The sequence below is a fragment of the Erinaceus europaeus genome, chromosome 18 (assembly GCF_950295315.1).
Source record: "Erinaceus europaeus chromosome 18, mEriEur2.1, whole genome shotgun sequence".
Classification (NCBI taxonomy): domain Eukaryota; kingdom Metazoa; phylum Chordata; class Mammalia; order Eulipotyphla; family Erinaceidae; genus Erinaceus; species Erinaceus europaeus.
Window position 1 is genome coordinate 30,644,594 of NC_080179.1, and position 15,990 is coordinate 30,660,583.

The 15,990-nt window shown below is 36.7% G+C and overlaps 1 protein-coding gene across 1 annotated transcript in view; it reads right to left on the reverse strand.

Moving 5' to 3' along the window:
* The window catches only part of PSMD14 (proteasome 26S subunit, non-ATPase 14), a 109,253-nt gene that overhangs the window by 10,792 nt on the left and 82,471 nt on the right, over nucleotides 1-15,990 (reverse strand). The window contains exons 8-10 of the mRNA XM_016188448.2: nucleotides 13,872-13,979; nucleotides 4,502-4,576; nucleotides 1,384-1,509 (exon numbers count right to left, since the gene is read on the reverse strand). Of these exons, the coding sequence (XP_016043934.1) occupies nucleotides 1,384-1,509; nucleotides 4,502-4,576; nucleotides 13,872-13,979 (309 nt within the window). The remainder of the gene's footprint in view (nucleotides 1-1,383; nucleotides 1,510-4,501; nucleotides 4,577-13,871; nucleotides 13,980-15,990) is intronic.

The window sequence follows — 15,990 nt, forward strand, 5'->3', positions numbered from 1 at the left end:
ATTTAAAATTGAAAAAGAAGGGTGGGGGATAGCATAATGGTTAAGCAAAAAGGGTTTCATGCCTGAGACTCCAAAGCCCCAAGTTCAATCCTCTACAACACCAAAAGCCAAAGCTAAGCAGTGCTCTGGTCTCTTTCTCTCTGTGTGTCTCCCTCTCTTGTCAAAATAAAGAAAATAAAAATTTTTTTTTTTTAATTGAAAGAGGGGAGTCAGGTGGTAGCGCAGCAGGTTAAGCGCAGGTGGCACAAAGTGCAAGGATAGGCGTAAGGTTCCTGGTTTGAGTTTGGCTCCGCACCTGCAGGGGAGTCACTTCACAAGTGGTGAATCAGGTCTGCAGGTGTCTTTCTCTTCCCCTTCTCTCTCCATTTCTCTCTGCCCAATCCAACAACAATGACATCAATAGCAACAACAATAAGTACAACAATAAACACAAGGGCACAAAAGGGAATAAATATTTTTAAATATCTTTTTAAAAAAATTGAAAGAGGGTGGTCTGGGAGGTGGTGCAGTGATAAAGCTTTGGACTCTCAAGCATGAGGTCCTGAGTTCTATCCCCAGTGAGTTCTATCCCCAGTAGCACATGTGCCAAGAGCGCTGTCTGGTTCTTTCCAATTTCTACCTGAAATTCTGGTTATTTATGAACTTATTTTTTTTGCTTCCCACTGCAACATGCATAAAAATTAATGAATAGGGAGTCGGGCTGTAGCGCAGCGGGTTAAGCGCAGGTGGCGCAAAGCACAAGGACCGGCATAAGGATCCCAGTTCGAACCCCGGCTCCCCACCTGCAGGAGAGTCGCTTCACAGGCGGTGAAGCAGGTCTGCAGGTGTCTATCTTTCTCTCCTCCTCTCTGTCTTCCCCTCCTCTCTCCATTTCTCTCTGTCCTATCCAACAATGACAACAATAATAATAACTACAACAATAAAACAACAAGGGCAGCAAAAGGGAATAAATAAATAAAATAAATATTTAAAAAATTAATGAGTATTTTGTAAACAATGCGCAATATGTAAGATTTATAAGTTGCAGGTTTTCAACTTCTTAATTGAAAAATAAAACTGAGTTAAATGTGAGCATTTTCTGCAGATAACTTTCATAGTCGATGAGAAATTGTACTCTTGTGTCAGTGACTACACTGTAAACCATTAAACTTCCAATTAAAAAAAGAGAGAGAGAGAAAGCAAGGACAATATAACACATACAATAAAAGCAAATATTATAATTATACATACACATATAAGTATGTATTTGCATGTACTGGGTCAAAATGTAAAATCTACTCTTTATGTGAATTTTTGTCAAAAAAGTTGGAAAATAAAATGTTATCAGTTGAACTATCTACAAATTAGTCCACATTTTAAATAAACACTGGAATTAAGTTTTACCTTATTATAATTCTTGGCTAACTCCAACATCTCTTTCACCACTGACTCATTGTGTTTACAGTGTTCACTGTAGTCCTGAAGTGTCAAGCCTTCCATCCAACTCTTCTTATGCAAATTTAGCAACATCTGAAAAGATATTAAAAAAATTTTTTTTCCTGTATTGAGGATATATCTTTTACTTGTCCTGAGAAACTACTTCAGAGAAAGCATTGGAATTAATTAATTTAATTTTGATTTTAGTATGAGTTACCCAAAATCTATATCTATGAAGTAAAGGATCATTTTGAATAATTTCTACTTTTTTTCAAATCTAATTAAAAAATTAAAATTCGGAAGTCATGCGGTAGTGCAGCGGGTTAAGTACACATAGTGCAAATTCAAGGACCAGCGTAAGGATCCCGGTTAGAGCCCCCCGATCCCCACCTGCAGGGTAGTCGCTTCACAAGTGATGAAGCAGGTCTTCAGGTGTCTAACTTTCTCTTCCACTCTTTGTCTTCCCCTACTCTCTCCATTTCTCTCTGTCCTATCCAACAATGACAATAAAAACAGTAATTACAACAACAATAAAAACAACAAGGGTAACAAAAGGGAAAATAAATATATAAAAATTTAAAAAAAGAAAAAAATTAAAATTCTTCAGTCAGAATTAAATCACTGAAACTAAAAAAATGATCAGATTCATCCAGTTTGTAGTCGTAAGAGCAACTTGGGATAAGACCATCTAAGTAACTATAGAACTAAAACTCTTCAACTTATTGTTTCTGAAATTAGATTACCAATTCTGAGTACATATTCTTAGAAGTTTCTAAATTTTAAGTCTAAAGTTTTAAAATGTGTGTGTGTGTGTGTGTGTGTTGACTAGGGTCTCATGCACGTCTGCTTGTAAGAGAAACACACACACACACACACACACACACACACACACACACACACACACACACACACACACACCCATAGAACTATTCCACCATCAAAGGCTTTTCAAACAATTTTTGTCTTTGTTGTGTTCATGTGTGCCAGGAATCAAACCTAAGGCCTCATATATGGAAGGCATGTGTTCTATCTCCTAAGAAATTTTACAGGGTTCCCAAAACAGTTTTCCCTCAAAGTCTGAGCTCTGAAATGCTCTTCAAATAAGAATTATCATCAATAATGAGTCTCAGAATGACTGATAAAATTACAGAATGTTTAAAAAAAAAAAAAAGATCTACAGAATGATCATGCTTTGCCACTAGAACCAGTATATTTATTTAGCCACTTTATTGAAGAATTACTGATTCACAGGACTTGCTGTGAAAGGGGTGCATTTTCACATCTCAAGGCTCTCCCTCTTTGTGCCCATGATGATAAGAGTAGTTTGGGGGAAATATATATATTCATTCCCCTTTGTTGCCCTTGTTGTAATTTTTTTTTTAATGGCTTGCCAAATTCTCCACTTATAGTATTCTAGAAAATATAGAGTTTTTTAAGTAGCTACCACTACCTATGCTATAAAGTTACTTACAAATAAGTGTGGAAAACTGAATTTTTTCCTATATCAAAAGTAAAGTTTAATTTTTTATTATCTTTATTTACAGTCAGAAATGGAGAGGAAGGGGGTGGTGGGGGACAGACACAGAAATACCTGCTTCACCACTCACAAGGGTTTTGCCATGCAGGTGGGGGTGAAGACCTGAACCCATATCCTTGAACACTGTAAAATGTATGCTTAACCAGGTGCACCACCACCTGGCCCCTTAAAAGGCTTCGTTCTTTAAAAAAAAAAAAAAAAAATTAGCCTTTCTCAGGAAAACAACAAAGCAAAACAGCTAATCTGTGAGGATGATATAATATACAGCAAAGGAAATGAAAGCAGTTTAGATTATAATTTCAAAAATTAAATCTAAATATTTGGCATTAGGTAAGGGAAAATCATATTTAAAGTAATTCTAAATAATAAAAGCAAAACAATGCTAATATACCAAGATGACAGGTAACTTAAAAAATAATAAAATTTGAAAACTGAGATACAAAAGGTGTACAAATTTAGCTATAAATATCCTTTTGACAAGCCTTTAACCTTAGGAAGCATGGCACACTTTAAAGTACCACACAATTATAATGTAACCTGTCCTCTCAAATTTATGAAGCTACTTATTTAGTAATTTAGTTACTGAAAGTCATCTTACTGAAAAAGATAATCAGTCGTAAGAATAACAAAACTAGGGGGTTATAATTTAGCATAGCGTCAAAATGGTGATGTTTGCTTCCTATTTCCTCTCTTACTGTCAGCCAATAAAGTAAAATGTCCATTAAAATGTTCAATGAAATAATTAATTTTTATTTATTTATTCCCTTTTTTTAATTGTAGTTATTTTTGTTGTTGATGTTGTCATTGTTGGATAGGACAGAGAGAAATAGAGTGAGGAGCGGAAGACAGAGAGGGGAAGAGAAAGATAGGCACCTGCAGACCTGCTTCACTACTTGTGAAGCGACTCCCCTGCAAGTGGGGAGCTGGAGGCTCAAACCAGGATCCTTACACTGGTCCTTGTGCTTTGTGCCACCTGCACTTTACCTGCTGTGCTATCACCCAACTCCCCGAAATAATTATTTTAATGTTGTAATTTGTCAAGAATAAAAAGCAATTTTGGAATGCATGAAAGAGGATAATAATTCAAATTCAAGGAGTCAAGCAGTGGTGCATCTGGTACACTGCACACATTACTATGTGTAAGGACCAGGGTTCACAAGCAGTGAAGCAGTGCTTATAGGTGTCTCTTTCCTTACCCCTCTCAATATCCTCCTTCCCCTCTCAACTACAGAGAAAGAGAGAGAGAGAGGAGGGGAGAGGGGGAGAGGGAGGGGGAGAGGGAGGGGAGAGGGAGGGGAGAGAGAGAGAAAGGGGGGGAGAGAGAGAGAGAGGGAAGAGGGGGGGGGGAGAGAGAGGGAGAGAGAGAAGGTGGTAGGAAGAGGAAAAAGGAAATAATGGCTTGCTGGTAGCAGTGGATTCATGCAGGCACTGAATTCCCCAGCTATAAACCTGGCATCATTAAAAAATTCAAATCCAAATATACCAGACAAGAATTCAAAAGGTTGAAAAAAGATATATTCCTCTTCTAAAGTAAAAATTTAAACTTACCTTCTGTTCGAGTTCATTTTTCCGATAGTTAATAGTAATGGAGTAGTAATGTCTGTTTAGTCCATGAATTAATGCCTACATAGGTAAATGATTAGGAAAAGAGTAAATAAATATTCTTCACCTAATAAAATAAATACAACTACTTAAAAATGTTCATGTATCCTTTAAATACCACTTTTGTCATCTTCTCAAAAAAAACCTTCATCTTATAAATGATTAAATTAAAACCTTTTCAAGTACAGATTTAGAAATGAGAGTATAAAGTTATTTGTTACACATTCTTCAAAGTATTTCTATAGCAAGCAGAAATTCAATAGTTTCTGTAATTTGTTCAGAACAGACAGTCTGATCTGTGGGGGGATAGCATAATGGTTATACAAAGAGACTTTCATGCCTGAGGCTTTCAAGTCCCAGGTTCAACCCCCCACACCACCACAAGCCAGCTATGGAGTGTTCTGGTTAAAACAGACAAACAAAAAAAGTCTGATCTAATCATAATGTAAACTTTCAATTATTCTTCAGTTATAGGCAGTATACAATTTATTAAGTTTAAATCTTGTGATATGTAGAGTTTTTGTTACTTCAAAGGGCAGAATGTCATAAAACACAGGAAAACACTTTACCTGCAACACTGATTTAAAGTTTCACCTTTCTTACTTCGGTTCTAAGAGATTTAAACTATTATGACCACGTTTCCAAATCAACAAAGAAACTTTGTCTTTCATTCTTTTTAAAATCACTACTCACATTTGGCTTACAGCTTGGTGCTAGAGATCAAGCCTGGAACGTCAGAGCCTCAGACACTGAAGTCTTTTATATTATATATATTATCTCCAAGATCTCCTTCTTTATTAGGTCTATTTAGAATATACTCTTTTTAAAAAAAATATTCATTTATTTTCCCTTTTGTTGCCCTTGTTTTTTATTGTTGTTGTAGTTATTATTGTTGTTGTTATTGATGTCATTGTTGTTAGATAGGACAGAGAGAAATGGAGAGAGGAGGGGAAGACGGGGGGGGGGGGGGGAGAGAGACAGACACCTGCAGAACTACTTCACCGCCTGTGAAGCAACCCTCCTGCAGGTGGGGAGCCGGGGCTTGAAACGGGATCCTTACTCAGGTCCTTGTGCTTCGCACCACGTGCACTTAACCCGCTGTGCTACCACCTGATTCCCTAGAATATACTCTTATACAATAACAGGTGATCTCATTAATCAGTATTTTTGTTATTTTGGATTCCCCAATACAAATTATAAACATAAGCTAATAGTATAATTAAGAACAATACTGGTGGTCCGAGAAGTAGCACAATGGATAAAGCATTGGATTCTCAAGCATGAGGTCCTGGGTTCAATCCCTGGCAGCACATATACCAGAGTGATGTCTGGTTCTCTCTCTCTTCCTGTCTTTCTCATGAATAAATAAAATCTTTAAAAAAAAAAAAGAATAATACTAAAGGTGCTGTGATCATTCACAACTGCACATCTTTAACTTTAGCAAAAATAGTGACTCAAATGAGATTCAGAACTATATCTAGAAGATCTCCCTCAATCAACCAAGGAAGATATGAGAGTACAGAAACAGACTTTGAACATATTTTCAGGTATTTATAACCTTTAATAAGTATGCATTAAAACACTGTCTGCTCTTGAAACTCATTCATTAAACGGTTAACTGAAATCCGCTACGCCCATCATAAGTTTGTTTAGTATACACATGTAAGTTTAAGTATTGCTTCTAAGTAGGACATTTATTGCACTATGACAATAATGAGATAGCTGATGCCTGAAATCTAGCATAAACTCCACATTACAGCCAGGCTGTGACTGATTGGAAGAACTGCATGACTCTTTTCTAATTCCTCCACTTAGAAAATTGGAAAAAATAGGGCAGAGGGTAGACAGCAAAATGGTTATGCATAAAGACTTTCATGCCTGAGGCTTCAAAGTCTCAGATTCAACCCCACCCCCACCCCCCAGAACACAATAACTGGAGCTGAACAGTGCTCTGGTTAAAAAAAGAAAGAGAAAAGAAAAAGTAGAACTATTTACCTTGCTGTAAATTAGAAAGTATGCCCTGTGATGCTTCTAATAGTTCTTCATTTCACTATTTATGGAGCTCCCCCAGTGCCATTTTGTTGCTCCCACATTGTGCAGGGAATGAAATTCAGGGCCACATGTATAGTAAGACATGTGATCTACTAGTCAGTTATCTATGGGTCATGAGGAGATAGTATTTACTTGAAAAAATATTTTAATCAGTTTTATTTTAATGGAAGAGAGATGTAGAGAGAAAAACTAGAGCACTGCTCGGCTCGGTTTAGGGGATGTGTGCGTGAGGGAGGTTGGGGTGGGGGAGAGTGTACTGAACCTGAGACGTTAGAGCAAAACCCAAACTCTTTACATAACCATTATGCTATCTCTTCCACCAGCTAATTACTTTTTAAAAAGATTTTTTTAAATATTTATTTCCCTTTCTTTGCCCTTGTTTTTATTGTTGTTGTAATGTTGTTGTTATTATTGTCATTGTTGTTGGCTAGGACAGAGAGAAATGGAGAGAGAAGGGGAAGACAGAGAGGGGGAGAGAAAGACACCTGCAGACCTGCTTTACTGCCTGTGAAGCGACTCCTGTGCAGATGGGGAGCCGGGTCTCGAACCAGGATCCTCACGAGGGTCCTTGCGCATTGCACCACCTGCACTTAACGCACTGCACAACCACTAGTTACTTTTTTTTTAAATTTTCTTTATTTTTTCTTTTTTTAAAAAATATTTATTTTATTTATTTATTCCCTTTTGTTGCCCTTGTTGTTTTATTGTTGTAGATATTATTGTTGTTGGATAGGACAGAGAGAAATGGAGAGAGGAGGGGAAGACAGAGAGGAGGAGAGAAAGATAGACACCTGCAGACCTGCTTCACCGCCTGTGAAGCAACTCCCCTGCAGGTGGGGAGCCGGGGGATCCTTATGCCAGTCCTTGTGCTTTGCGCCACCTGCGCTTAACCCGCTGTGCTACTAACTTCCCACTAGTTACTTTTTAACTAGACAATACACTTTGGATGTACTAAAATTAACCCTTAGTGGCTTCTTGGATGTCCTGACCCTTGTTTGCCATGTTCAAAACCTATCAAATCTTTCAAAGAAATTGATACTCAGTATAAGTGTATGGTGATATCACCTCAAGATGAACGGTTTGAAGGAAAAGCCAGACACAAGAAACGTTGATGTTAACTACATTTACTTCTTCATTTAAGCATTACAGTAGATTATAATTTTGTTGGGATTAAAACTTCAAAGTATACAAATAACAATGAAATAATTAGTGTCAGTCATTAACTCATTAATGTGAATTATTAAGCAGAAATGAGAAATGTCTTTGGAAAAATAGATACCTAATGCCAATGAATGTTTGAGATTGGTTAAACCACAAGAATATGTATTGGTGAGAAGGAAAAATAACAAACCTAAAACTGCAGTTATGTAAACTACAAAATAAAACATAGGTGTTTCAGGACTTGGGAAATGGCTCCATGAGTAAAATGCATGCCTTACCAAACATCAGACCTTGAGTTCTATCTGTCTCCAGCACTACATGGGTGCACCAAAAATAGCTTTCAAGTTCAATGCTCTGGGCACTGTGCTAACTCCTGGGGTGCTCACAGGCTCTCGATGGAATGGAAAGGTTTTAAAATCTTAAAGCAGACAGTTTATATCCAAAGATAAAAATGTTGGGGGCTGGGTGGTGGTGCACCTGGTTAAGTGCACTCATGACCATGTACAAGGGCCTGGGTTTGAGCCTCTGCTACCCACCTGCTGGGGGGAATGCTTCTGAAGCAGGTTTGCAAGTCTCTCTCTACCTCACTATCCCCCACCTCTCCATTTATCTTTTCTCTCACATAAAATAGAAAGAGAAAAAGACAGGGAGAGGGAGATGAAGAGGGATAGGGAGAAGTAGGGAGGGAAAGCCTGAGGAAGGAAGGAAGGAAGGAAGGAAGGAAGGAAGGAAGGAAGGAAGGAAGGAAGGAAGGGAGGGAGGGAGGGAGGGAGGGAGGGAGGGAGGGAGGGAGGGAGATAGCTGCTGGGAGCAGTGGCTTCATAGTGCCAGCAGAGCCCCAGTGGATAACCCTGGTGGCAGTAAATGAGTATGTGAATAAAGTTGGCTTACTTTATTGTTAAGACAAAAATGTAGTATCTATTAAATCATATTTTAAAATGAAATGCTGCTTGTATTTACATATAATAACTGAAAAGAAAGAAAACAAGATGTATAGATGGTTATAGATGTGGCTATAGATGGCGAAAGTAGAGCTTTACTGTTAAGTACTTTTTGAATTACACATGTTAAAATTGTTATACTTCAAGAGTTCTATAAACAAAAGAGAAGCCCTAGTTATGAACACCAATTCCTACATTAATTCCCTGGATCACCTGGGCAACTCACAACTTTTTTGGCTATAGACTCATCACAAACAAAATGAATTCAATGCTTCCTTTACAGTGCAGCTATTCTCTAACTGTTCAACACCCACTCAAAGCAATGTTTTTCAAGCAGTTTAATTCTACTATACAATGTAAGAAGTACAATAGAGGCTTGCGGCCCTAGCACAATTCATCTGTGCATCAGTATTTACTCAATTCCCATGTTATTGACAACCAATTTTCACATGTACCGTGGCTCTTGAGGATTTCAAATATCTAACAGTTTTTAGTAAAATTGTTTTTTAAAAAAAATTAGTTACTAAAATAAACAATTGTTAACTCTCAATTCTATACATGTGACAATATGGTCAAATGTTCCAAGTACACAATAATGTCCCACATATTAATATAAAAGTGATAGCAACAGCACTGCATTTTTTCCCTCTCTAGGATGATGATGATGGGATTGAGTAACACCAGAGCACTGCTTTATTCTAGATTATGGAAGTACTGGGGATTGAACTAGGATGGCATAGTCTCAGACATGGGAGTCTTTTTGCATAACCATTATGCCATGTCCACAGCCCCTCTAGTTGGATCATTTTCTTTATAAATATTTCATTTATTTACTAATAAGAAAGATTAAGAGGAGAGAGAGGACAAATCAGACATCACTCTGGTACATGTGCTGCTGGGGACTGAACTTGGGACCTCATGCTTGAGAGTCCAGTGCTTTATCTAAGATTACTAATTGGGAGTTGGGCGGTAGACCAGCGGGTTAAGTGCACGTGGCACAAAGCGAAAGAACCCGCTTAAGGATCCTGGATTTAACCCCTGGATCCCCACCAGCAGGGGAGTTGCTTCACAGGCAGAGAAGCAGGTCTGCAGGTGTCTATCTTTATCTTCCCCCCTGTGTTCCCCTCCTCCATTTCTCTCTGTCCTATCCAACAACAATGACATCAATAATAACAACAGTAATAACTACAACAATAAAACAAGGGCAACAAAAGGAAATAATATTTTTAAAAAGTGAAGATTATTGGGAGTCGGGCTGTAGCGCAGCGGGTTAAGCGCAGGTGGCGCAAAGCACAAGGACCGGCATAAGGATCCCGGTTCGAACCCCGGCTCCCCACCTGCAGGGAGTCGCTTCACAGGCGGTGAAGCAGGTCTGCAGGTGTCTATCTTTCTCTCCTCCTCTCTGTCTTCCCCTCCTCTCTCCATTTCTCTCTGTCCTATCCAACAATGACAACAACAATAATAACTACAACAATAAAAACAACAAGGGCAACAAAAGGGAATAAATAAATAAAATTAAAAAAAAAAAAGTGAAGATTATTAATGGCTTCTCTTATTTAAGACAAAAATGAGGATGGGGTGTCTAATGGTAGTGGAAAGGAATTGCAAATGGGAGATCCCAGGCTTAACCCACAGCATTAACAATAGCCACAGCAGTTTTACTTAATATGAATTTTGTCTACTTGCTGTTATCTTGTGGTAGATGCTTCAGCATTGTTACTATTTATTTTTAAATGCTTATTTATTTTGCATTTGGGGAGGAGGTGGCTTAGTGTGCAGAGTACAGGATTTGCATGTGTGAGGAACCAGAACGGTGTTGTAGTCTCTTCTCTTCTCCACCCACTCCCCTTAATAAATAAACATTTTTTTTGTCCTTGTTCTTTTATTGTTGTTACTGATGTCGTCGTTGTTAGATAGGACAGAGAGAAATGGAGAGAAGTGGGGAAGACAGAGAGGAGTAAAGAAAGATAGACACCTACAGACCTGCTTTACAGCTTGTAAAACGACTCCCCTGCAGGTGGAGAGGCAGGGGCTTGAACTGGGATCCTTATGCTGGTCCTGGCGCTAGGCACCATGAGCGCTTAACACGCTGCGCTACACCCTAAAGTAACATTTTCTAAAAGGAAAAGGCTTCACTGTAGGAAATATACAATACATAGAAAAGGGGGGGTCCATAATCCTATCATCTAAAGGGAATTAATACCAACATGTTGGGACAGCTGAAACAGCATAGTGGGTATACAAGAGTTTTATGCCTGAAGCTCCAATGTTCCTGGTTCAATCCACTGCACCACCATAAACCAGAGCCGAGTAGTGCTCTAGCCTATCAGTGTGTCTATTTCTCCCCGTCTCTCCCTCCCCTCACTGAAATAAAACACATAAAACATATTTAAATCAAACATGTTGGTGTAAATATACAGCTAATGTATGTTTGCAAAAAGATCTTGCACATTCTATTTTATATTTTTCTTAGCTAATACTATTTTAAACTTTACTACTGTTAAGAGTACTTACTGTTGGGAGTCAGGCTGTAGCGCAGCGGTTAAGTGCAGGTGGCACAAATCGCAAGGACCGGAATAAGGATCCCAGTTTGAGCCCTGGCTCCCCACCTGCAGGGGAGTCGCTTCACAGGCGGTGAAGCAGGTCTGCAGGTGTCTATCTTTCACTCCCTCTCTCTGTCTTCCCCTCCTTTCTCCATTTCTCTCTGTCCTATCCAACAACGATGACAACAATAATCATAACCACAACAATAAAACAAGGGCAACAAAAGGGAATAAATATAAAAAATTAAAAAGAATACTTATTGTTAAATAGTATTCTACAATTTAATTATAGTTTTGTTTTTTACTTATTACAACAAGTGTAACAGTAAAGAAAACATAGCAACCCAGAGTCAAGCAGTAGCACAGCGTGTTAAGCACACGTGGTGCAAAGCCCAAAGACCAGTGTAAGGATTTTGGTTCCAGCCTCTAGTTCCCAACCTGTAAGGGAATCGCTTCACAAGCAGTGAAGCAGGTCTGCAGGTGTCTATCTTTTTCTTCCCTTCCTCGCTCCATTTCTCTCTGTCCTATGCAACAATGACAACAACAATAACTACAACAATAAAACAACAAGGGTGACAAAAGGGAATAAATAAATATCAAAAAAAATAAAAGCAACTAACAGCATGAGTGCCAATAGCTACAATCAGGCTTCTTCTTATTACCAGAACACTGCTCAGTTCTGGTTTACGGTAGTGCTGGGGATCGAACAGCTGACCTTTGGTGTCTCAAGCATAAAAGGCTTTTTGTATGACTATTATGCTCTTGCCCCAACCCTATAGCGGGTTTCTATCCCTACTACGTGAAAGTTGGGTTAGGAGCTCAGTACGAGCTAGTTTTCCCTTCAAAATAATAGGAATATACTTTCTAAAAGGTTTCTAACCTCTGGGTTAAATATTATGCTAATAAATGTTAAAATTCTATTATGAATATTACCACTATAGATTCTGGTTTGCTTCTTTTCTATTTTGTCATAGAAACCTAAGAAACTGTTTAAGGTGTGGCTTATTATAGTCACTTTTTAACTTGCCATTTGAGCATTTTAATATTGAATTGTTTAAAAACTGTAAAGCACCCAGATAGATGTCATTGTGATGGGCGCTACATAAACTGTGAAATACATATATTTACAGATTTTAATTGGAAGGCAAAACAAACTAAAATAAAAGGAAACACAATGATGCTATGGCTACTACATAAGAATCCTTTAACTTGTGCTTGAAACTTGACTCATGAGGTACATCTTAAACTACAGACTATAAGGAAGTATTAAATATTTACCAACTGGGCTGGTATAGCAAGATATTAATACTGCCTTTATTCAATTTTTAGGGTTAAACATAAGTGTTTAAATTTAAATGAAATCTGCAACAGGTGACTATTGACTTGCAATTAGTAAAAACTTCTGGCAGACACATAGTACGCAGTAATCACAATGGTCTTGAATTGTGAGATGCTACTTAACCTTTTGCAAAAAAATAATGAAGCAATATGATGCTATGGGAGTTTAAAAGAAAGGTCATTATCACAGGCTAAGCAGGTCCAATAATATATTCTCTTGGAACATGCAAGCATGGGCTTGTCTGTGCCCAATCAAAAATACTGGTAGCTTATTTCATACTCATTAAACTTTGCAGTTTTCCCTGGCTTGTAAAATTTTTTTCAAAAGCAGCACACCTTAAGTCCTATGAAACAAAACATTTTAATTTGAGGAAGATGTCAGATGAATGACTGCTGTAAAAGTGTCTAAAAGTATAAACTTACCAGTGTCACCAAAGTTTAGCTATAGTTAACAGTCAGAGCCACAATTCCCCAAAGACAACTGAAGAAAGGGGACAGCAATAGCTACTATAATGCTTTTGTCCTATGTGTTCTATTTAACCAAACATGGGATTTCTGTCTTTTTAATTAATCTACAGAGAAGCAATTAGCTATATAGACACAGGTTGTGGTGTATTTAAAAACATATTTAAAATAATTTTTGCAGATAATAAAGATTTGTGTAAAAACAATGAGGCATGTGAATGATACAAAGAAAACATTAGTCACTCAAGAGGATATTAAATGTCTAACTGTAATGATAGTGGCTGACTTCACTAAAATAAACAAGATATAAGTTCTAATCACAAGTAATCTATATATACATATGTATATATAGATTATGTCTTACAGTATTTGTTTTAAAGGTAGAGATTAAACAAAGTAAAAATTTTTAAGTGCAATTTAGGAACCGTTTCTGTGAGTTTCTTAAAGCATATCAGTTTTCCCATAACTTGCTTCTAACCAGTCAATAAAAGCAACTAGCATATTCCACATGAAACACCCACTATTTTTTTTAACAGGATTACCTTATGCAAAGCTGTAACGTGGTATCAAGATTAAGTCTCTACTATGCTCCCCAAAAAGAATACCCTCAAGTTAGGCAAGTTTAATGACTCTATTACAAAATGACCTATACATGAACAAAGCTACTTTTGGGAACAATATTCCTATAATCTTCTTTTAAAACATTTGCAAACCCATTAAAATGTATCACTTAAAATGCCATTTATAACAGATTTTTTAAATTTTAATTTTATAATGTTTAACAGAATTTTCACTTTACAAAAGCACAGGCTTTACCTGGATAGAAGGCTTGTTCAAGTGACCCAGATTTGAAGTTGTTTGTCTTGGTTCATGTCCTAAGACCATCATATTAGCATTGATCAATCTGAAGGCATCAATAACAACCTGTAAAAAACAAGGTGTCAAGTCAATTCTTTTTTAAAAAAGCAAGTGATGATGCCAAGCAACAGTGGACAAGGCATGATCAACTTGCATCTGTTTCTGGCCTGTTTCCAGAAAATCATTTAATTATAATATTAATAAAAAAAGAACCTCCTGCTGACTGTGCCATCAGCATACCACCCTCTTACTTGTAATGTAAGGTGACACCAATTATTGCAATTTTCATGAAGCAGGAAAGAAAAACATTAACTTTGCATCTTTATTGAAATGCATCATTATTAAACTTACACCAAACAGTCTTCATTGGTGTGCATATGTTTGTCACCTAAATTTTACCTATCAAAATGAATGACAAAGGAAACTAAAACTGAAAGTGAGCACAAGCTAAGGGACCACATCTAAAGCCCAGTCCTGTCACATCAATTATACCTCCACAGTACTTGAAATGACAACAAAATTACAAAAAGCAAGGCACTTGCTCCACTATTCTCTTCTAGTCAGATACCTTTTACTTCTTGTGACTATAAAGACTTTATATCTTACCTAATGTTCTTAAATGTTCCAACTACTGTCAAGCAATAGGAAGCCCAATACAAGAAAACCAAGGTCATCTGTACTTGAAGTCAGCAACATGGTACAGAATAATATGGTTCTTAAGTTCATGGTAAAGAAATAAAAACAGATATCTTCATTATGCTAAATATCTAGTCAACATTTCTGTATCAAAAGACTTTAAATACTTAATATGATACTATGTTACCTTAGATAGTAAAAGATTTAACAAGAATCATACTATCCTAATGTTTGCTTATTAACATGAAATTAAGTCGCAAAGTTTTATGTACATAGCACTGAAACTTGTAGATAGATGCCTTTTTCAGAGAACTGCAATCAATTAATGAAAAAATAAACTTAATATTTGCTATGTTAAAAATATTAAAGTAGGATATAGTAGTTCTAGAATTATCTTTAATTGTGCTAAAAAAAAAAAACCCTTACATATAACATTTTAAAAGCTACTATAAACTACTTATATAATTAGTGTAATTACAGTATGAGGATAATAAGATGTTAAAACACTTTCAAGGCAACTGAAATCTAAATCTGAAAGTCTGCAATAAAAGTATTGAATGAAGGAAAGAAAGAATATGGAAAGGAAGAAAAAGGAAAAGAAGGGAAATAAAACCACCCTTTTTACAAATATGTCACAAGAGATCAACAGTCACAAAGAATATCTTAAACCAAGGCATTCTAACTAGTGATTCAATTTAAAGTTTCTTCCACTCTGGTAGGCAAACAAATTAAAAAAAAAATCAACTTTAAATTTTGTTTTTATTTTCCCCCAAAGATTCTCCTTGCTTCAAAAATAAAACTAAATATCTTCCAAACATATGATTCAATAGTTTGTGAAAATCTTTTCCTTTTTCTACCACAATCATACCCAGATTTTTAAAATTTAAACATCTTTATTTATTTATTTATTTATTTATTTATTTATTTATTTATTTCCTTTTGCTGCCCTTGTTTTATTGTTGTAGTTACTGGTGTCGTTTTGGATAGGACAGAGAGAAATGGAGAGAGATGGGGAAGATAGAGGGGGAGAGAAAGACACTTGTAGACCTGCTTCACCGCTTGTGAAACGACTCCCCTGCAGGTGGGTAGCCAGGACCTGAACCGGGATCCTTATACCAGGTCCTTGCGGCTTCGTGCCACATGCACTTAACTTGCTGCGCTACCACCCAACTCCCAACAATTTTATTTTTAAATATTTATTTATGAAATAGGAGAGAGTTTATTTATTTATTTATAGAATACTTTGATTCCACTTTAATGTTTCAGTAAAACTCTTGGGGGGGTAGATTTAAATTAAATTAAGAGAAAATTTCAAGGACTTAATATACCACTCAACTAATAAAGGATGGCCTAAGTGAAATAACATGCATAGATTGATAATTCCTGGGTAGCAATATGATGGCTAATAGAAAATGAATACTTTTACACCAAGATTAAAGGA